At 44.7% G+C, this 20,627-nt stretch overlaps 1 protein-coding gene across 1 annotated transcript in view; it reads right to left on the minus strand.

The window, feature by feature from the left end:
- LOC144505124 (electrogenic sodium bicarbonate cotransporter 1-like) overlaps nucleotides 1-20,627 on the minus strand; it is a 102,926-nt gene that overhangs the window by 7,940 nt on the left and 74,359 nt on the right. Inside the window, exons 19-21 of the mRNA XM_078231014.1 lie at nucleotides 16,323-16,496; nucleotides 5,735-5,887; nucleotides 154-218 (exon numbers count right to left, since the gene is read on the minus strand). Of these exons, the coding sequence (XP_078087140.1) occupies nucleotides 165-218; nucleotides 5,735-5,887; nucleotides 16,323-16,496 (381 nt within the window). The 3' untranslated portion in view covers nucleotides 154-164. The remainder of the gene's footprint in view (nucleotides 1-153; nucleotides 219-5,734; nucleotides 5,888-16,322; nucleotides 16,497-20,627) is intronic.

A 20,627-nucleotide genomic window follows, 5' to 3' on the forward strand; every position in this document is an offset into this window, starting at 1 on the left:
CATAATTCAGAAATTCATTTGCTTGAGGAAATGTTTTTCAGTTATTCCATAAGATGATTTTTTTGTACTGTTAGCCATGCTTTCATACTCAAAAGGTTACCTGCGCAAAACAGAATTGGTGATGAATCCGGTATAGTAATACCATTAACTTACCATTTATTCTTTTAATTCACAGAGATATTTATCTCAGGGCCTTTTTGCAGGTACAGATATTCAGACTAGAGGAAGAAAATAATTTGCAAAATGTTAAATTCAATTTTTAACCACAGTTTCAGCTGTTTAGAACTGTTGGCATAATTCACGCAGAATATTAATTCTGCAATTAATTTTGCAGCAGTAGAGTTTTTTTTTCCTCATTTACTCTGCTGATGGCACTGACATACACCTGAGCATGAATCCATAGGTTTCAGCAGCTTACTGGTATCTTTCTGAATCTACAAGGCTCCGTATGCAAGTCTGAGATGTGGTCAGGCTTTGCAATGATGAGGGCCTAATCTTGGTCTTGCTTGGATAATTTTCAGATAGGATCAGGTATAACAATTTGGACTGGTATCTTTTACTCTCCACCACTCAGGAGCACTGTGTGATGGATTTTATTGCCCTCTGGAGATGAGGTTTCAGGCGTGAGTCCTCGTAATATGGTGGCAGAATGTGTCAGGAGGGGAGTGAACATCTTCTCATCACCAGGGGGTATTTTCAGCAGTGGGAAATGTAGTGGTGTAGCTGCTCTCTAAATGGAAACAAGAGGCCAATTAAATCAAGTAAGTGCTCAAATAAGAGCCATTTGCTGCCCTTGCCAGGGGTTTACCAGCATCAGGAGAGACTTGGGGAGACCACCAGGTAAGCCCTGGTGGTTTCTAAATAGGCTTCTGGTGGGGACTCCTCTATGGCAACTACATGGCCCACAGCAACGTTCAAGCAATTTTTTCGTTTGGGGCTGAGGTGTTTCAGTATTCTAATAGATGCGTGGGCTCTTGGCCAAGCCTCATTGTGCATTCTTGGCTATTGTCAATTGCACACTGTTTATTTACACAAGATAAAGAGGTTTCAATTGTTTGCAGTTTCTGCTATTGAAACTTTAAGGGTGTATATGGTTGACATTTTTATTTGCCTTCTTTAAAGGAAATGAAAAGTTATCACGAGTGTCTTTTTTACATATCATATTTTCACTATAGGATTCTGCAGAATGTATAGAATGGGCATGAAAATGCCATTGATTGGCATGGGGTACAGGAGGGGCCATAGCCATACCTTGCCATGGGCGGCAAAACTTGGCATGGAGGTTATAAGAGGCCATGGGGGCTGGGTGGAGGGCATGAGATAGAATAGGTAAAGTGTCGGTCTTATGAGGAAAGGTTGAGGGAGCTGGGGCTGTTCTCTCTGGAGCGGAGGAGATTGAGGGGAGACTTAATAGAGGTTTATAAAATGATGAAGGGGATAGATCGAGTGAACGTTCAAAGACTATTTCCTCGGGTGGATGGAGCTATTACAAGGGGGCATAACTATAGGGTTCATGGTGGGAGATATAGGAAGGATATCAGAGGTAGGTTCTTCACACAGAGAGTGGTTGGGGTGTGGAATGGACTGCCTGCAGTGATAGTGGAGTCAGACACTTTAGGAACATTTAAGCGGTTATTGGATAGGCACATGGAGCACACCAGGATGGTAGGGAGTGGGATAGCTTGATCTTGGTTTCAGATGAAGGTCGGCACAACATCGTGGGCCGAAGGGCCTGTTCTGTGCTGTACTGTTCTATGTTCTATGTTCTATGTAAAGCATGAGAGTGTGTGTGAGGGCTGGAGGGCTTTTCTGTTTCCGTTGCAGCTGTGGTGAAGTCCCACAGCACCGAGGTGTATCTTTCAAAAACAACCTCGGCACCCAGCAGCCCATGTGGCTGCCTCCCTAAGTTATCCTGGCTTGGCTGGCCAGAATGCAGCCCACCTCTGCTTCCCCTTGCCCTGGGATGAAAATCTTGTCTTTGTAGGCACTTTTTCCCAAGGTGGTCTGAGCCGTGAATTTTCCCAGCTCCTGCTACCCATCTCGAGGATAAAAATCCAGCCCATCATTTATAACCTAGGCAAAGACTATCTCAGTGACAGGATTTGTGCAGCATTTGAACATGAAATTTCTGGAATTCGGCACGGAACTGGGAGGTGACAACACTCTCGACAAACTAATGGAATAAAGGGAGATAAGAAGTGGGACCGCGATTGCAGAGAATGCATGAGTTAATGAACAAGTGAGGGTTGGTGACTTTGGAAAAGGAACCGTTAACAATATCAGCTAATATAGGATCCAGGAATTATAGTTGAGAGATGAGGAGTGGACCAACCAGCGTCTTAGGGAAAATGAGGACAGATTAAGAAGAAAAATTGGAAAATGATGAGGTCTTGTCTGGAATGGTGGAAAGATGGAGACGAGCCTTTGGATGGTGGAAAGAGAAAAGGAGAAAGAAGCAGAATGAAGTTGCACAGCCAGTCTTGGTGTTAGAGGCAAAACATTGCATGCACTCTTCGTATTTCATATTGAAAGCCCTGGTTTAAGCAGCTATTTAGCTTTACAAAGTAGGAGCATAGGGCATCTCTTGCAGTTCAGGATGTAGAGTAGTAAATGACTTGGCAAAATTTCAGAAAGGTATGTGGGACCAGATTTAAAACAATATTGTATCTTCAAAGGGAAATATTGCTCCGTTCTCTGGAGAGATTGACTATTTTAGCACTAGGCTTAGTGATTAAGGACATGGGGGGTGATTCTCCCACAAAAGTGTTGAATTTACATAAAAACTGGAGTAAATCCCGCTGGTTCTTTCAACGGGAGTTTCAAAATGAATCTCCCACACTCTGTGCACTGCAGAGGGGACTAGCATGATTCACTCCAGCAATCAGTGGACGTATTCCCGCTGGAGAGGCTGGCAGCATAGCATTGAGCGGGCCACTGTGCATGCGATGGTCGGTCAGCGTCGGGATCGACACGTGTGCAGTGGCCCCTACCTGCCGGCCTCCCGAGCTGGCCAGCCCTGCGACTCATTTGGAACGCCCCACAGCCCGATCGCTAGTCTCCTGGACATGTCCAGACCAGCCTCGAACCGCCCCACCTCCCAGTCCGCCTCAATCTCCCTCCTCCTCCCCACCTCAACTAGCAGTCCCAAACAACCCCCCGCAGTGCCGACCCCCCCCCCCCCCCTCCTGCAGCCCCGACTCCCCCAGCAGGCTGCCCAACACCCCCACCCCGATGGCTAGTCCCGATTGCTGGCGTCCCTCCCTCCCCACTGATCCCGACTGCAGAATGGCAGTGGGACCACCCCCCCCATCCCCACCAATTGCCCTGCCCCATCCGGCCCTACCCCACCAGGCCCCACCTCCATCAGGCCCCGCCCCCCTTGGCACTGCCCGGTGAGCAGTGCCAAGATGCCCCTGGGCATTGGCACTTGGCCACTTGGGCAGTGCCAGGGGGCCCAGGCTGGCACTGCCAAGGTGGCAATGCCCAGGGGGTACCCCTGGCACCTGACCCTCTGGGGGGCCTCGATTGCCCCCCCCCCCTTCACTCCAGCAGGGTCGGGCCGCAAGCTTCCCACAAGTGGGGAGCCGTACTAAACCCCGTGAACCACTGGGGCTCCCCTGAAATTACCTCAAATGTGTTAAATTTTTAAGAATCGCTTTGCAAATTTGCTCTTTACATTATCACATAAAATATTTTCTACTGAAAAACAGGAAAATAGAAAATAGTTCATATGACTTGGTCTAAATTAACTTAGTTTTGAAGTCACTTCAGTCACGTAGAGACCTTGGATGTTATCCACTGCTGTCTGCTTTAGCTGTTACCTATATGGATCTAAGCAAGCAGACTGGCTGCTATTTGGACTTGACCAGGTTGGCAATTCCATATGTGTGAATACATTCTCTGTTGAGCATGCATGTGACTGGACTCAAACATCCATTTGTATATGTATCTGTGAGCAAGTGGACTGGCTGCTGTCTAACTCTGCATACAACTGGCCCATCTGCTGTCTGCACTTTATTTAACTGGCTGGTGACTCAGTCAGTCTGTCTATTGGATGTGTGTGACTCAGTCAAGTGTGTTTGACAGGCTGAATACAACTGGGTTGGTTCTGTTTTTGATTGGACAGACTGCATCTTTCAGACTGGGCTGGTTGCAATTGACTGTTGCTTGTATGTAGCTGTACTGATAGTATGTGACTTGGCTGGCTGACGTCTGCATGTGACTGAGCTGGCTGCAAACTGAACGTAATCAAACTGTCTATGTGAAAGTAAGCTCCCTGGCTGCTCTTTGCACTGAATAGATGTGCAGCTCCTCTTGCTGAAGCCAAAGCTGTTAACTTTAAGGATATATTGGGAGGTATATTTATGACTAAACAGAGCAAGACAGATTGCGACCCTATTTAAACACATGAAGCTGTGTTTATTTTCTTTTAGAGAGCTATCAAATAGGTTTCATTTAGAGAAATGAGCGAGCCTCGACAAGAATGACTGAGGCAATGGTATAAAACTTTCTAATGCAGGGTACACTATTTCCCAGTCACAGGCTGTGAAAAAAAAATCTGGCATCAGTGATTGTGGCACACAATGGGCAGTAGCACTTTAGTTGGAGCTCAATTGTGGAATTGAGCTGACTGTCTGACATGCATTCAGTGGAGGATTTAAGAGATCATCTCTGTCGAGAGCTTAATTTTCCTCACTTAAAATGTTGAAAAATATAAAAACCTATTTGGATATAAATAAGAATTATCAATGGTCAGTCTGCATTTGTTGTCTTTCCTGAACTGTTCGATGTGGGTTGTATTTTTTTAATCCAGTCCGCTCGGTGCAAATGAGGTGGATGGGCAGTTTAAATAGCCAGAAGGGGTGGTGGCCAGGGCGGTTTTGCTTTGCATTTTCCCTTGTTCCCCAGCAGATTGAAAATTGCCAGCCCCAGGCAAACAGGGAACCTATCAAAATAGGAAAGCTCTCTTTCCCTCAATGGCATTAAGTGCACTGTGATGCAATATTAACTTTTGGGATTTGGAGACCCACACTTTGTGATAAAAGTTGGCAGCAATTAGCAGGTCAGCAGATGCCCAGGTAATTTTTTTTTTCATTTTAAAAAAAAACTCCTCATAGATCAGGAGGAGGAGGAATGACCGAAAGGAAACTTTGGTCCTCCTCTTCCCTCTGCGATTCCTTTTCTTTTCTCCTATATCTAATGTTGTCATTCAGAGCATTTAGTAAAGAGATTTTGCTATAAAATCTTTCACTTCAGAAATAGCTAAGCTTCACATTTATGTTCTGAAATAGTGTGCAGGAATGTTATATCTAATATTTACTTCTACAAATGATTCAGGTGTTGGCACAGTTATTTTGCAAGCAGTTAGTCCTGTTGTGTTTTTTGACGGAGAGGGTATTTACACGATACTGTGGTACAAGATGCTTTTAAATTGCCACATTTGTACTGGAGTTAATGTGTTGTCAGCTCAGAAAGCAACGCATGGCTGAACTGTGCTCCGACCAGCAGAGAAGAATAATTTATTTAAATCAAATTCTAAGCTAGTGCTTGATACTACTTGGAAATAATACTAAAATACAACTGTTGAAAGGAAATCATCACTCAATTTAATCACCAGCTGCTTACAGAATGAGGGGAATTAAACTGCCACTAGATGGCTGCAAAGATCTCAAGTTTCACTTGTGTTACATTTCTGTATTAAGGAAGAGACAAAATGAAAAAGAAAGATACTCACATCTTCACTCTCGTTGTTTGACATTGCTTTCTCGGTCTTCTTTTCTTCCAGTGCTTTGTTCTCTTTCTCAGGCATTGCATCATCAAGCCAGCTTAGATCATGTCTGGAGAAGACGCATTCCATTGCCTTCCGTACCCCCACTAAAGCCAGGAGCTGTCACCAAACAAACACCAACATTGCCGTTTAATAAATTTCCAATGGGCGGCACGGTGGCACAGTGGTTAGCACTGCTGCCTCACAGTGCCAGGGACCCGGGTTCAATTCCGACCTCGGGGTGACCGTGTGGAGCTTGCATGTTCTCCCTGTGTTTGCGTGGGTTTCCTCCGGGTGCTCTGGTTTCCTCCCATAATCCAAGGATGTGCATGTCAGGTTGATTGGCCGTGCTAAATTGACCCTAGTGGATTAGCAGGGTAAATATGTGAGGTTACGGGAATAGGGCCTGGGTGGGATTGTGGTCAGCGCAGACTCAATGGGCCGAATGGTCTCCTTCTGCACTGTAGGGATTCTATGATTCTATTCTAATCAAACTACCAAACAACACTCTCAATTATATAAGTAATGACAGAAAGCATTTAGTCAACTAATTGCTGCGTAAAATAAATTGCAGAAATAATTGTGGCCCATAACAATACTAAAAAGGCATCCATTTGGACAATTCTATTTTGATTTTAACCCTGTATTCATCAAAAGCGGAGCACCGGGGAAGTTCCCCGAAGCTGACAGGTACTTAAAGGGCCTGTACTACTGCAAAGCTTAAATATTTAATGAGAGGCCAATACCTTTAATTCATTTACACAGGACTGAAATTAGATCAAACAGGCTTTCTGGTTTCCGAGATTTAAAAAATGTTCAATATTGGGAACAATTAAGTACCAGGACTGATTTGTTTTTGTTATTGTCTTGGACTTTCATTAATTTGCCCAGCTCCGGGTTTCCCAGTGCATAAATCACACAATTTGATTAAAAGAATAAGCAACTGAAGGGTTACCAAACCTCTGCCAAAGGCATACTGGAGTCAATTTTCATTTTACTAAAGGCCTGACTTTAGGTGCAGGCAAGCATGGCAGACAGTGAAGTAAGACTAAAATCTGTTCCACTTAATAATCATCAGCGGAGGCCTTTTTGTGGGCTTCCCGCTGAGCGCCCTGGCCTCCCCGAGTCTCCCAGACTAAGCTTCCCGCCGGAAATCGGCATGGAGCTGATTACACTATGGGAATCGCAATTTCCATCTGATTAGTGGGCCCGGGACTGAGGTCCCTTGGCCAGCTAGTATCTCCCCCCCACCCCGCCATGGGTGGTTCACTCTAGTAGGATTTACTCCTGCTCCTCACTAACAGGGAACAGCTGGAGGGAAGAGAGGTCATTGAGGCCCCACCATGAGGTCAGAGGTAAGGGGGGGGGTATCCCCTGGGCAGTACCAGCCTGGCCCCCGGCACTGCCCACTGGGCAGCAGGAAATGCCAAAGGGGTGGGGCGATCGGTGGGGGTGGAGGGGACCCACTGCCACTCTGCATTGGGATCATTGGAAGAGATCAGGAGGAGAGGGGTCGGGGAGGGGAGGTGGGGGGTGGGGGGGGGGGGGTCGGTCGGTAAGCCGGCGATGGGGGAGTGCAGAGCTGGCAGTGATTGGGAGGCCAGCATTGTGAGGCCACTGTGCATGCTCACATCTTGGCGCTGACAGATCAGCACATGTGCAGTGCCCTGCTCAGTGCTATGCTGCCAGCCTCTCGGGTGGGAATAGACCCCGCCCCCTTCTTTTCAGAAGGAATTCCGCTCGGGCACTCTGTGATGCACGGAGTATCGGAGATTCATTCTGCAAATCATGCTAAAAAAAACTAGCGGGATTTACTCCCATTTTCCCGCAAGTTGGGAACTTAGAACCGGCCCATATGTTACCACCCAGGTGTGTTTTTTAAAGTAGGTTGGTTTATGTTCATTTTTAACATTATGGTCATAAAGTAGGATGTGCACTTAGATTGTGGTTTGTTTTTCACAGAGGTTAGTGTCATACAGAATAAGGGTGCACTTATTTACTGCATCTTTTACAATTAGGAGATGATTATTGGAATTGTCACATTGTGGAAAGAGAGGGGTGTTCCAGGGAAGGGTACTGGATTGAAGGTATTTTCATTCTCTGATATTGAGGAAAGTGGTAAGGCATTGCTGTCCAAGATTAAAAAGATGAGAAGACATGAGTGATCAGTTGAGCTGTGATGCCGCTGGCAGTAGTCATTGAGGAATCTTTCGAATGCAGATCATTGCAATGCTCTCCTCCATGTAGTTCGGCCTCCACTTGCTGGGACTGCCTTCTCTACAATATGTAATGACAGTTACATGCAAGGGTATGTCCATAAGGAATGCCATACTTGCCCAAGAAGCCCTCACTGTAGGTAATAGAGAGTGAAAAATCTCCTGTTAATCTTACCTTCCCATGCTGTCTGCAGCAGTAAGAAATTAAGGCCAGGTCTGAGTAGTTATAACATCAAAGTGAGAGAAAGAAAAAAAATCACCGTGTAAAGCACGGTAAAGCACGGTAAAGCACCGTGGGCGGCACGGTAGCACAGTGGTTAGCACTGCTGCTTCACAGCTCCAGGGACCTGGGTTCGATTCCCAGCTCGGGTCACTGTCTGTGTGGAGTTTGCACATTCTCCTCATGTCTGCATGGGTTTCCTCCGGGTGCTCCGGTTTCCTCTCACAGTCCAAAGATGTGCGGGTTAGGTTGATTAGCCATGCTAAAATTGCCCTTAGTGTCCTGAGATGCGTAGGTTAGAGGGATTAGTGGGTAAATATGTAGGGATACGGAGGTAGGGCCTGGGTGGGATTGTGGTCGGTGCAGACTTGATGGGCCGAATGGCCTCTTTCTGTACTGTAGGGATTCTATGATTCTTCTATGAAAGTCATTGTGAGATGTTAACGTCATGACTGAAGCTGAAACAAATCCAATCAGGCAAATTACTGCCCCTATAGTCTACTCTCAATCATCAATATGTGATGGCAGGTATTATCAACGGTGCTATCAAGCAGCACTTACTCAGCAGTACTGGCGAATCGTATAACCAGGGCTGTTAATAGGGCTTTAAACTAAATAGTGGGGGGGAGGGTTCAGGGGTATGGGGAATTACAAAATCAAAGATAAAGGAGAGGGTACGAGTGTAGGTTAATGATGAGAACATTCATCTAGTTAAAGGAGTCAAGGTCTCAGGCAGAGTAAAAAAGATGACAAACACAAGAAGAGAGGTGGTTAACGCAGTGCAAGGAGATGGTCTGGGGAAGGATAACCAGTTTGCGACAGGTAGAGACAGAGCGTGCAATCAAAAGAATGCACTAACAAATCGGGTCCATATAAAGGCTAGCATAAAGACACTTTACCTGAATGCACGTAGCATTCGAAACAAAGTGAATGAGTTGATGGCACAAATCTGTACAAATGGGTATGATCTAGTGGCCATTACAGAAACGTGGTTGCAGGGTGACCAGGACTGGGAACTGAATATCCAGGGGGTATCAGACATTTCGGAAGGATAGACAGGAAGGAAAAGGAGGTGGGGTAGCTGTTAATTAAAGCTAACATCAGGGCGGTAGTGAGAGATGATATAGGCTCTAAGGAGCAGAATGTGGATTCGTTGTGGATGGAGATAAGGAATAGTAAGGGGAGAAGGTCACTGGTGGGTGTGGTCTACAGGCCCCCAAATAATAACTTTGAGGTGGGTCGGGCTATAAACAAGCAAATAATGGATGCATGCAAAAACGGAACAGCAATAATCATGGGGGATTTTAACCTGCATATTGATTGGTTGACTCAAGTCGGACGCGGTGGACTTGAGGAAGAGTTCTCAGAATGCTGTCGGGATAGTTTCCTCGAACAGTATGTTACAGAACCTACGAGGGAGCGAGTTATCTTGGATCTGGTCCTGTGTAATGAGACAGGTAAAATTAATGATCTTCTTGTGAGGGATCCTCTTGGAATTAGTGATCACAATATGGTTGAATTTCTAATACAAATGGAGGGTGAGAAAGTAGGGTCCCAAACCAGTGTCCTCTGCTTGAACAGAGGGGAGTACAATAGGATGAGGGCAGAATTGGCTAATGTAGGCTGGGAGTGCAGACTAGTTGGTAGGATAGCTGAGCAACAGTGGCAGATTTTTAAGGAGATTTTTCTCAGTACTCAGCAAAAATATATTCCTGTGATAAAGAAGGAATGTAAGAAAAGGGATAACCAGCCGTGGATAACTAAGGAAATAAAGGAGAGTATTAAATTAAAAACCGATGCATACAGAGTGGCCAAAACTAGTGGGGAATTAGAAGATTGGGAAAGCTTTAAAAAACAACAAAGAACTACTAAGAAAGCGATAAAGAAAGGAAAGATAGATTATGAAACTAAACTAGCACAAAATATAAAAACTGATAGTAAAAGTTTTTACAAATATATAAAAAGGAAAAGAGTAGCTAAAGTAAATGTTGGACGCTTAGAAGATGAGAAGGGGGATTTAATAATGGGAAACGAGGAAATGGCCGAGGCCTTAAACAAGTTTTTTGTGTCGGTCTTCACGGTAGAGGACACAAATAGCTTACTGAAAATTGACAGTCGTAGGACTGTAGGGGGTGAGGTCCTTAAAACGATTACTATTACTAAAGAGGTAGTGCTTGGTAGGCTAATGGGACTAAAGGTAGACAAGTCCCCAGGCCCGGATGGAATGCATCCCAGCGTACTGAAAGAAATGGCAGAAGTAATAGCAGATGCGTTGGTTGTAATTTATCAAAATTCGCTGGACTCTGGGGAAGTGCCGGCTGATTGGAAAACAGCTAGTGTGACGCCACTGTTTAAAAAAGGAGGTAGACAAAAGGTGGGTAACTACAGGCCGGTTAGCTTAACATCCGTAGTTGAGAAATTGCTGGAATCCATCATTAAAGAAGAAATAGCAGGACACCTGGAAAAAAATGGTTCGATCAAGCAGACGCAACATGGATTCATGAAGGGAAAGTCGTGTTTGACGAATTTACTGGATTTTTACGAAGATGTAACGAGTGCAGTTGACAGAGGGGAACCGGTGGATGTGGTGTTTTTAGATTTCCAGAAGGCATTCGATAAGGTGCCTCACAAAAGGTTGCTGCAGAAGATTAAGGTACACGGAGTTGGGGGTAAAGTGTTTGCGTGGATTGAGGATTGGCTATCTAACAGGAAGCAGAGAGTTGGAATAAATGGGTGCTTTTCTGGTTGGCAGTTGGTCACTAGTGGCATGCCGCAGGGATCGGTGCTGGGGCCTCAACTGTTTACCATATACATAGACGATCTGGAGGAGGGGACCGAGTGTAGGGTAACAAAGTTTGCGGATGACAGAAAGATGAGTGGGAAAGCGTGGAGAATGCGGAAAGTCTGCAGAGAGATTTGGATAGGCTAAGTGATTGGGCGAGGATCTGGCAGATGGAGTATAATGTTGACAAGTGTGAGGTTATCCACTTTGGAAGGAATAATAGTAAAATGGACTATTATTTAAATGGTGAAAAATTACAACATGCTACTGTGCAGAGGGACCTGGGGGTCCTTGTGCATGAATCGCAAAAACTCAGTTTGCAGGTGCAGCAGGTAATCAAGAAGGCAAATGGAATGTTGGCCTTTATTGCGAAGGGGATGGAGTATAAAAGCAGGGAGGTCTTGCTGCAATTGTACAAGGTACTGGTGAGGCCGCAACTAGAGTACTGTGTGCAATTTTGGTCCCCTTATTTGCGAAAGGATATATTGGCCTTGGAGGGAGTACAGAGAAGGTTCACCAGGTTGATACCGGAGATGAGGGGGTTAGCTTATGAGGAGAGATTGAGTAGATTGGGCCTGTACTCGTTGGAGTTTAGAAGGCTGAGGGGAGATCTTATAGAGACATATAAGATAATGAAGGGGCTAGACAGGGTAGAGGCAGAGAGATTCTTTCCACTTAGAAAGGAAACAAGAACTAGAGGACACAGCCTCAAAATAAGGGGGAGTCAGTTTAGAACAGAGTTGAGGAGGAACTTCTTCTCTCAGAGGGTAGTGAATCTCTGGAATTCTCTGCCAATGAAGCAGTGGAGGCTACCTCGTTAAATATGTTTAAGTCACAGGTAGATAGATTTCTGATCAATAAGGGAATTAAGGGTTATGGGGAGCGGGCGGGTAAGTGGAACTAAACCACTATCAGATCAGCCATGATCTTATTGAATGGCGGGGCAGCTCGAGGGGCTAGATAGCCTACTCCTGCTCCTATTTCTTATGTTCTTATGTACCATACTCACCATGTTCATTTTGTGTTCTACCAGGACCACTCAGCTCCAGATCTCATTTCTGTTTTGGCCCAAAATGGACTAAGAAGCTAAATTTCAGTGATACGGACAGAGTGACTGCCTTGACATCAAGGCAGCATTTGATCAAGCTTGAACTCCCATTAATGAATCAGAGTAAAATGGAATCGGGGGGAAATCTCTCCACTAGTTGGAGTCACACCAAGTACAGACTCCAACTAGTAGAGAGTGAAAAATCTCCTGTTAATCTTACCTTCCCATGCTGTCCACAGCAGTAAGAAGGCCAGGTCGGAGTAGTTATAACATCAAAGTGAGAGAAAGAAAAAAAATCACCGTGTAAAGTCATTGTGAGATGTTAACGTCATGATTGGCAGCCAATCATTTCAGTCCCAGCACATTGTTCAGTAGTTCCTCAGGATATGGTCGAATTTCTGATTCAGATGGAAGAGGAGAAAGTTTGGTCCCAAACCAGTGTCCTCTGTTTGAACAGAGGGAAATATGATAGGATGAGGGATGAATTGGCTAAGGTAGACTGGGAGAGCAGGCTGGCAGGTAGGATAGCTGAGGAACAGTGGAGGATTTTTAAGGAGATCCTTTTCAGTTCTCAGCAAAAATATATTCCAGCAAAAAACAAGGATTGTAAGAAAAGGGAGAACCAGCCGTGGATAACGAAGGAAATAAAGGAGAGTATTAAAATAAAAACAGCTGCGTACAGAGTGGCCAAAAATAGTGGAGAAACAAGTGATTGGGAAAAATTTAAGAAACAACAAAGAGAGACTAAGAAAGCGATAAAGAAAGGAAGGATAGACTATGAAGCTAGGCTAGCAATTAATATAAAAAATGATAGTAAAAGTTTTTATAAATATATAAAAAGGAATAGAGTGGCTAGAGTGAATGTTGGACCCTTGGAGGACGAGAGGGGGGAGTTAATAGTGGGAAATGAGGATATGGCTGAGTCTTTAAATACGTTTTTTGTGTCGGTCTTCACGGTGGAGGACACAAATAGTTTGCCAAATATTAACGATAGAGGGTTGGCAGCAGGAGAAATACTTAATACGATTAATGTTACCAGAGAGGCAGTGCTGGGTAGACTAATGGGACTGAAGGTGGACAAGTCCCCGGGTCCGGATGGAATGCATCCCAGGGTATTGAAAGAAATGTCAGAGGTAATAGTGGATGCGTTAGTGATTATTTATCAAAACTCGTTGCATTCTGGGGTAGTGCCGGTTGATTGGAAAACGGCTAATGTTACGCCGCTGTTTAAAAAAGGAAGGAGACAAAAGGCGGGTAACTATAGGCCGGTCAGCTTAACGTCTGTAGTAGGGAAAATGCTGGAATCCATTATTAAAGAGGAGATAGCAGGGCATCTGGATAGAAATGGTTCGATCAATCAGACGCAGCATGGATTCATGAGGGGAAAGTCGTGCTTGACGAACATGTTGGATTTTTATGAAGATGTGACGAGGGCGGTTGATGGAGGAGAACCGGTGGATGCGGTGTTTTTGGATTTCCAAAAGGCGTTTGATAAGGTGCCCCATAAAAGGCTGCTGAAGAAGATTAGGGCACACGGAGTTGGGGGTAGTGTGTTAAAGTGGATTGGGGACTGGCTATCCGACAGGAAGCAAAGAGTCGGAAAAAATGGGTGTTTTTCCGGTTGGAGGAAGGTAACTAGTGGCGTGCCGCAGGGATCGGTACTCGGGCCGCAACTGTTTACCATTTATATAGATGATCTGGAGGAGGGGACGGAGTGTAGGGTAACGAAGTTTGCAGACGACACAAAGATAAGTGGAAAAGTGAATCGTGTGGAGGACGGAGAAGATCTGCAGAGAGATTTGGACAGGCTGAGTGAGTGGGCGAGGATATGGCAAATGGAGTATAACGTTGAGAAATGCGAGGTTATACACTTTGGAGGAAATAATAACAAATGGGATTACTATCTCAATGGAAACAAATTAAAACATGCTACCGTGCAAAGGGACCTGGGGGTCCTTGTGCATGAGACGCAAAAGCCCAGTCTGCAGGTACAACAGGTGATCAAGAAGGCAAATGGGATGTTGGCCTATATTGCGAAGGGCATAGAATATAAAAGCAGGGATGTCTTGATGCACCTGTACAGGGCATTGGTGAGGCCGCAGCTGGAATACTGTGTGCAGTATTGGTCCCCTTATATGAGGAAGGATATATTGGCATTGGAGGGAGTGCAGAGAAGGTTCACCAGGTTGATACCGGAGATGAGGGGTTTGGATTATGAGGAGAGGCTGAGGAGATTGGGTTTGTACTCGTTGGAGTTTAGAAGGATGAGGGGGGATCTTATGGAGACTTATAAGATAATACGGGGGCTGGATAGGGTGGAGGCGGAGAGATTCTTTCCACTTAGTAAGGAAGTTAAAACTAGAGGACACAGCCTCAAAATAAAGGGGGGTCGGTTTAAGACAGAGTTGAGGAGGAACTTCTTCTCCCAGAGGGTGGTGAATCTCTGGAATTCTCTGCCCACTGAGGTGGTGGAGGCTACCTCGCTGAATATGTTTAAAGCGCGGATGGATGGATTCCTGATCGGTAAGGGAATTAAGGGTTATGGGGATCAGGCGGGTAAGTGGTACTGATCCACGTCAGATCAGCCATGATCTTATTGAATGGCGGGGCAGGCTCGAGGGGCTAGATGGCCTACTCCTGCTCCTATTTCTTATGTTCTTATGTTCTTATGATAGTGTCCTAAGGCCCAACCATTTTCAGCTACTTTATCAATGGCCTTCCCTCAATTATAAAGGTGAGGGATATTCACTGATGAATGCATAGTGTTCAGTCCCATTCATAATTCCTCAAATAATAAAGCAGTTTGTGTCCATGTACAGCAAGATCTGGACAATTTTCAGGCTTGGGCCGATAAATGGCAAGTATAATTCGCACCACAAAAGGTGTCAGGCAATGACTATCTCCACCAAGAGAGAATCTAACCATCTCCCCTCAACATTCAATGGGATTACCATTCATAAATTCCCCACCATCAACATTCTGGGAGCTACCATTGATCAGAAGCTGAACAGGAACAGTTATATTAACTCAGTGGCTAGTAGGGCAGGTCAAAAGCTGGAAATTCAGTGCTCGAGGGATGTGTTTGTTAACACTGTGAGCGGTAATGACTTGGAACTTGCTCCCCATGAGGGTGATGGAATCACAGTTGATAAATGATTTGAAAATGAAATTAGATGAGTGCTTGAGGAAAATAAACTTGCAAGGCTACTAAAATAGATTGGGAGATTGACTGTATTTCTCTACAGAGCTGGCGTGGACTTGATGGGCAGAATGATCTCCTTCTATGCTGTTGTGACTCCATAACTCTTTTGAGTAACTTACTTTCTGATTCTCCAAAGCCTGTTCATCATCTATAAGGCACAGCTAAGGCGTACAATGGAATTCTCCCCACTTAACAGGATGAGTGCAGCTTCAACAAACATTCGAGAAGCTTAACACCATCCAGGACAAAAAAACCCACTTGATCGGCACCCCATTCACCACCTTAGACTTTCACTTCATCATCACCAACACACAATGATGTAATTCCTTCTCTGTGAGATCAAGGTCCTTGAACTCCCAACTTAAAACTACAACACGAAGATTGCAGTGGTTCAAGAAGGTGGTTCACCACCATCTTCTCAAGGGCAACGAGGGATAGACAATAAATGCTGATCCTGCCAGCAATGCCCATGTCCCAAGAATGAATAGAAATATATTGCCAAAACCTACAAGAAGATCATCTGGGGCGGCACGGTGGCACAGTGGTTAGCACTGCTGCCTCACAGCGCCAGGGACCCGGGTTCAATTCCTGGCTTGGGTCACTGTCTGTGTGGAGTTTGCACATTCTCCGTGTGTCTGTGTGGGTTTCCTCCAGGTGCTCCAGTTTCCTCCCACAGTCCAAAGATGTGCGGGTTAGGTGGATTGCTCATGCTAAGTTGCCCCTTAGTGTCAGGGGGACTCGCGAGGGTAAATGCATGGGATTATGGAGATAGGGTCTGGATGGGATTGTGGTCAGTGCAGACTCGATGGGCTGAATGGCCTCCTTTTGCACTGTAGGGATTCTATGATTTTATCATCTGTTTGCTTTCTAGATGAGGGCAGGTACCTATTATAAATAGGACAGTGGAAAAGTAGAAAATAATTACCTTTGATATGGAAAGGATTGCAAACTTTTTTTTATTATCCTATCGCTGTATTTAAAATACCATTCCTGGTTCCATTGGCTAATTTTACAAGTATCAAGACAGACATCGGGCTATTGCACCTTAAGGTTGAAAATATCTATAAACCACCAAGTTGCAACTTACCATAACGGGAAAGATGATTGCAGCAGCTGTTGATTTTAAAACCCACAGCAGAATCAGACACAAGAGCTGAAGCAAAGTGAAAAGGTGGATACGGCGCAATGGAACATGACGCAAGTAGATTAAGTCAGGCTGGTGCTTAGCCGGGGTCAACAGCAACTTCAATCTGTCCATGAACTATCGAAGAAGGAGAGATGCAGATAGTTTTGTTATTATCAACATGCTTTTTCCCCTCACCTCGTTCACTCAAGTTTGTTCCCTTTTTTTGTTGATCTGTCAGCATTGCACTTGTTATCTTTTGTTCTTCCTCCGATTATTCTACCAGATTTGAACGCAACTTTATTTCAAAATTCATGCATTTCAATCCTCACTTACCAATGAAATCTTTACTCTGCTTTGAGAACACAACTTAGGTTGTTATGAATGAATTTATTTTTAATATCGAAGTTTCTCTTTCTCAAGGGAAGCAACATTCCTTGCTCAATCACTCAAATATAAAAACCTATGTGAAATACATCTGATAATATTGCAGTAACAGTGGCCCAGCTATTCTGTGGGACAGTAACTCTGATAACTAAACCAGGATTACACCTGCAGTTGACTTCCACTGTTAATTCCATTGGAGTCTGTGGGAGATCACCTAAATTAAATGCTGGCGATAGGAATCACATCACTACAGTGGTCCTTGGGTACCTGTCTTTTCGCTCAAGGATGCTGTCAAATGTAAGCTTAATGTCCACCCTTGGAGAGAGTTCAGCTATCTTAATGTTTTCCTGAAAAATGGTGATTTAAAGGAAAGCATGCTAAACAAAACAATTTTGCCCTAACAAACATGCAATAAGCTTGGGTTACTTTCCTGCCCCAGAGCACTGCCCAGGGAGCCTTCCTCTCTGCTTATTGCAACTGCATCAGACATGGCAAGCACTACTTGAAGAAACCTAAAACAGGAGATCATAGTAAATGCATTTTTAAAATAGAAAACTGGCTGAACCAACAAAACAGCGGGTTTGGATCTGTAGTCTCACACCCCCATGACAGTATGTTAAGAGATAAACTGACACCAAAATATGCTACACATTCAGAGCTGCGTTCCAACGCAGTGCAATGTATATGTGGCTTCCCTGCCTCCCCCAAACTACAAGCAGCAGCAGGGTCACGTTTGCAGTATCTCCTGAAGCGACCACAGCTGCTGCTGGAGGAATCCAGAAACAACTCCAGAGTCCACTGCAGAGGGAAAATAAACACAGCAGCTTCATGTGTCGACATGCACCACGAATCCAGAAACAACTCCAGAGTCCACTGCAGAGGGAAAATAAACACAGCAGCTTCATGTGTCGACATGCGACACAAAATGCACCACGAAATAGAAAGGGCATGTCAGAAAGGCAAGGTCACAGTGATCATGGGGGATTTCAATATGCAGGTGGACTGGGTAAATAATGTTGCCAGTGGACCCAAAGAAAGGGAATTCATTGAATGTTTACAGGATGGCTTTTTGGAACAGCTTGTGATGGAGCCCACGAGGGAACAGGCTATTCTGGACTTAGTGTTATGTAATGAGCCAGACGTGATAAAAGATCTTAAAGTAAGGGAACACTTAGGAAGCAGTGATCATAATATGGTAGAATTCAGTCTGCAATTTGAAAGAAGGAAGGCAGAATCAGATGTGAAGGTTCTACAGTTAAATAAAGGTAATTACAGGCGCATGAGGGAGGAACTGACAAAAATCGACTGGAAGCAGAGCCTAATGGGAAAGACAGTAGAACAGCAATGGCAGGAGTTTCTGGGAGTAATTGAGGACACAGTGCAGAGGTTCATCCCAAACAAAAGAAAGGTTATCAGAGGGGGGATTAGGCAGCCATGGCTGACAAAGGAAGTCAGGGAATGCATCAAGGCAAAAGAGAGAGCCTATAATGTGGCAAAGAGTAGTGGGAAGTCAGAAGATTGGGAAGGCTATAAAAACAAACAGAGGATAACAAAGAGAGAAATAAGGAAGGAGAGGATCAAATATGAAGGTAGGCTAGCCAGTAACATTAGGAATGATAGTAAAAGTTTCTTTAAATACATTAAAAACAAACGGGAGGCAAAAGTAGACATTGGGCCGCTCCAAAATGACGCTGGTAATCTAGTGATGGGAGACAAGGAAATAGCTGAGGAACTTAATAAGTACTTTGCGTCAGTCTTCACAGTAGAAGACATGAGTAATATCCCAACAATTCAGGAAAGTCAGGGGGCAGAGTTGAATATGGTTGCCATCACAAAGGAGAAAGTTCTAGAGAAACTAAAAGGTCTGAAAATTGATAAATCTCCGGGCCCAGATGGGCTACATCCTAGAGTTCTAAAGGAGATAGCTGAAGAAATAGTGGAGGCGTTAGTTATGATCTTTCAAAAGTCACTGGAGTCAGGGAAAGTCCCAGAGGATTGGAAAATCGCTGTTGTAACCCCACTGTTCAAGAAGGGAACAAGAAAAAAGATGGAAAATTATAGGCCAATTAGCCTAACCTCAGTTGTTGGCAAAATTCTAGAATCCATCGTTAAGGATGAGATTTCTAAATTCTTGGAAGTGCAGGGTCGGATTAAGACAAGTCAGCATGGATTTAGTAAGGGGAGGTCGTGCCTGACAAACCTGTTAGAGTTCTTTGAAGAGATAACAAATAGGTTAGACCAAGGAGAGCCAATGGATGTTATCTATCTTGACTTCCAAAAGGCCTTTGACAAGGTGCCTCACGGGAGACTGCTGAGTAAAATAAGGGCCCATGGTATTCGAGGCAAGGTACTAACATGGATTGACGATTGGCTGTCAGACAGAAGGCAGAGAGTTGGGATAAAAGGTTCTTTCTCAGAATGGCAACCGGTGACAAGTGGTGTCCCGCAGGGTTCAGTGTTGGGGCCACAGCTGTTCTCTTTATATATTAACGATCTAGATGACGGGACTGGGAGCATTCTGGCCAAGTTTGCCGATGATACAAAGATAGGTGGAGGGGCAGGTAGTATTGAGGAGGTGGGGAGGCTGCAGAAAGATTTAGACAGTTTAGGAGAGTGGTCCAAGAAGTGGCTGATGAAATTCAACGTGGGCAAGTGCGAGGTCGTACACTTTGGAAAAAAGAATAGAGGCATGGACTATTTTCTAAACGGTGACAAAATTCATAATGCTAAAGTGCAAAGGGACTTGGGAGTCCTAGTCCAGGATTCTCTAAAGGTAAACTTGCAGGTTGAGTCCGTAATTAAGAAAGCAAATGTAATGTTGTCATTTATCTCAAGAGGCTTGGAATACAAAAGCAGGGATGTACTTCTGAGGCTTTATAAAGCACTGGTTAGGCCCCATTTGGAGTACTGTGAGCAATTTTGGGCCCCACACCTCAGGAAGGACAAACTGGCACTGGAGCGGGTCCAGCGGAGATTCACACGGATGATCCCAGGAATGGTAGGCCTGACATACGATGAACGTCTGAGGATCGTGGGATTATATTCATTGGAGTTTAGGAGGTTGAGGGGAGATCTGATAGAAACTTACAAGATAATGAACGGCTTAGATAGGATGGACGTAGGGAAGTTGTTTCCATTAACAGGGGAGACTAGGACGCGGGGGCACAGCCTTAGAATAAAAGGGAGTCACTTTAGAACAGAGATGAGGAGAAATTTCTTCAGCCAGAGAGTGGTGGGTCTGTGGAATTCATTGCCACAGAGGGCTGTGGAGGCCGAGACGTTGAGCGTCTTCAAGACAGAAATTGATAAATTCTTGATTTCTCGAGGAATTAAGGGCTATGGGGAGAGAGCGGGTAAATGGAGTTGAAATCAACCATGATTGAATGGTGGAGTGGACTCGATGGGCCGAATGGCCTTACTTCCGCTCCTATGTCTTATGGTCTTATGGTCTTATGGACATAATCTCCAGTGCACTGTAGTTTACAAAACCTCGAGTAGTTGTGAAAGCTGGGTGAAAAGAATTCTGTAAAATGGATTAGCATTGAAACTGAAAGGTGTGCTTCTTCAAGCCAGAGCTTGCCAAATGTGCCAAACCGAAAATTGAGGTTTGGCCAGCAGTGTTATTTGAGGATGTTTTCTTAGATTAAAGTCTTTCTAAATTTAAATGGGTTGTTGGAAAGCACTCTAAATGGAGCATATGTCTGTGTTGCCCCTAACACATGAACCCCCAAAGTTAAAGCCTAAATGTGTTGGAAGGGCCAAAGCGTTTTGGTCCCACTATATTTAACATTAGTGAATTCCCCAAAATGAACACCCAGAGGGTCACCATTGACCAGAAATTGGGCTGGACCAGCCAACAAATACTGTGGCTACAAGAGCAGG

This window comes from Mustelus asterias, chromosome 16 (assembly GCF_964213995.1).
Source record: "Mustelus asterias chromosome 16, sMusAst1.hap1.1, whole genome shotgun sequence".
Classification (NCBI taxonomy): Eukaryota; Metazoa; Chordata; class Chondrichthyes; order Carcharhiniformes; family Triakidae; genus Mustelus; species Mustelus asterias.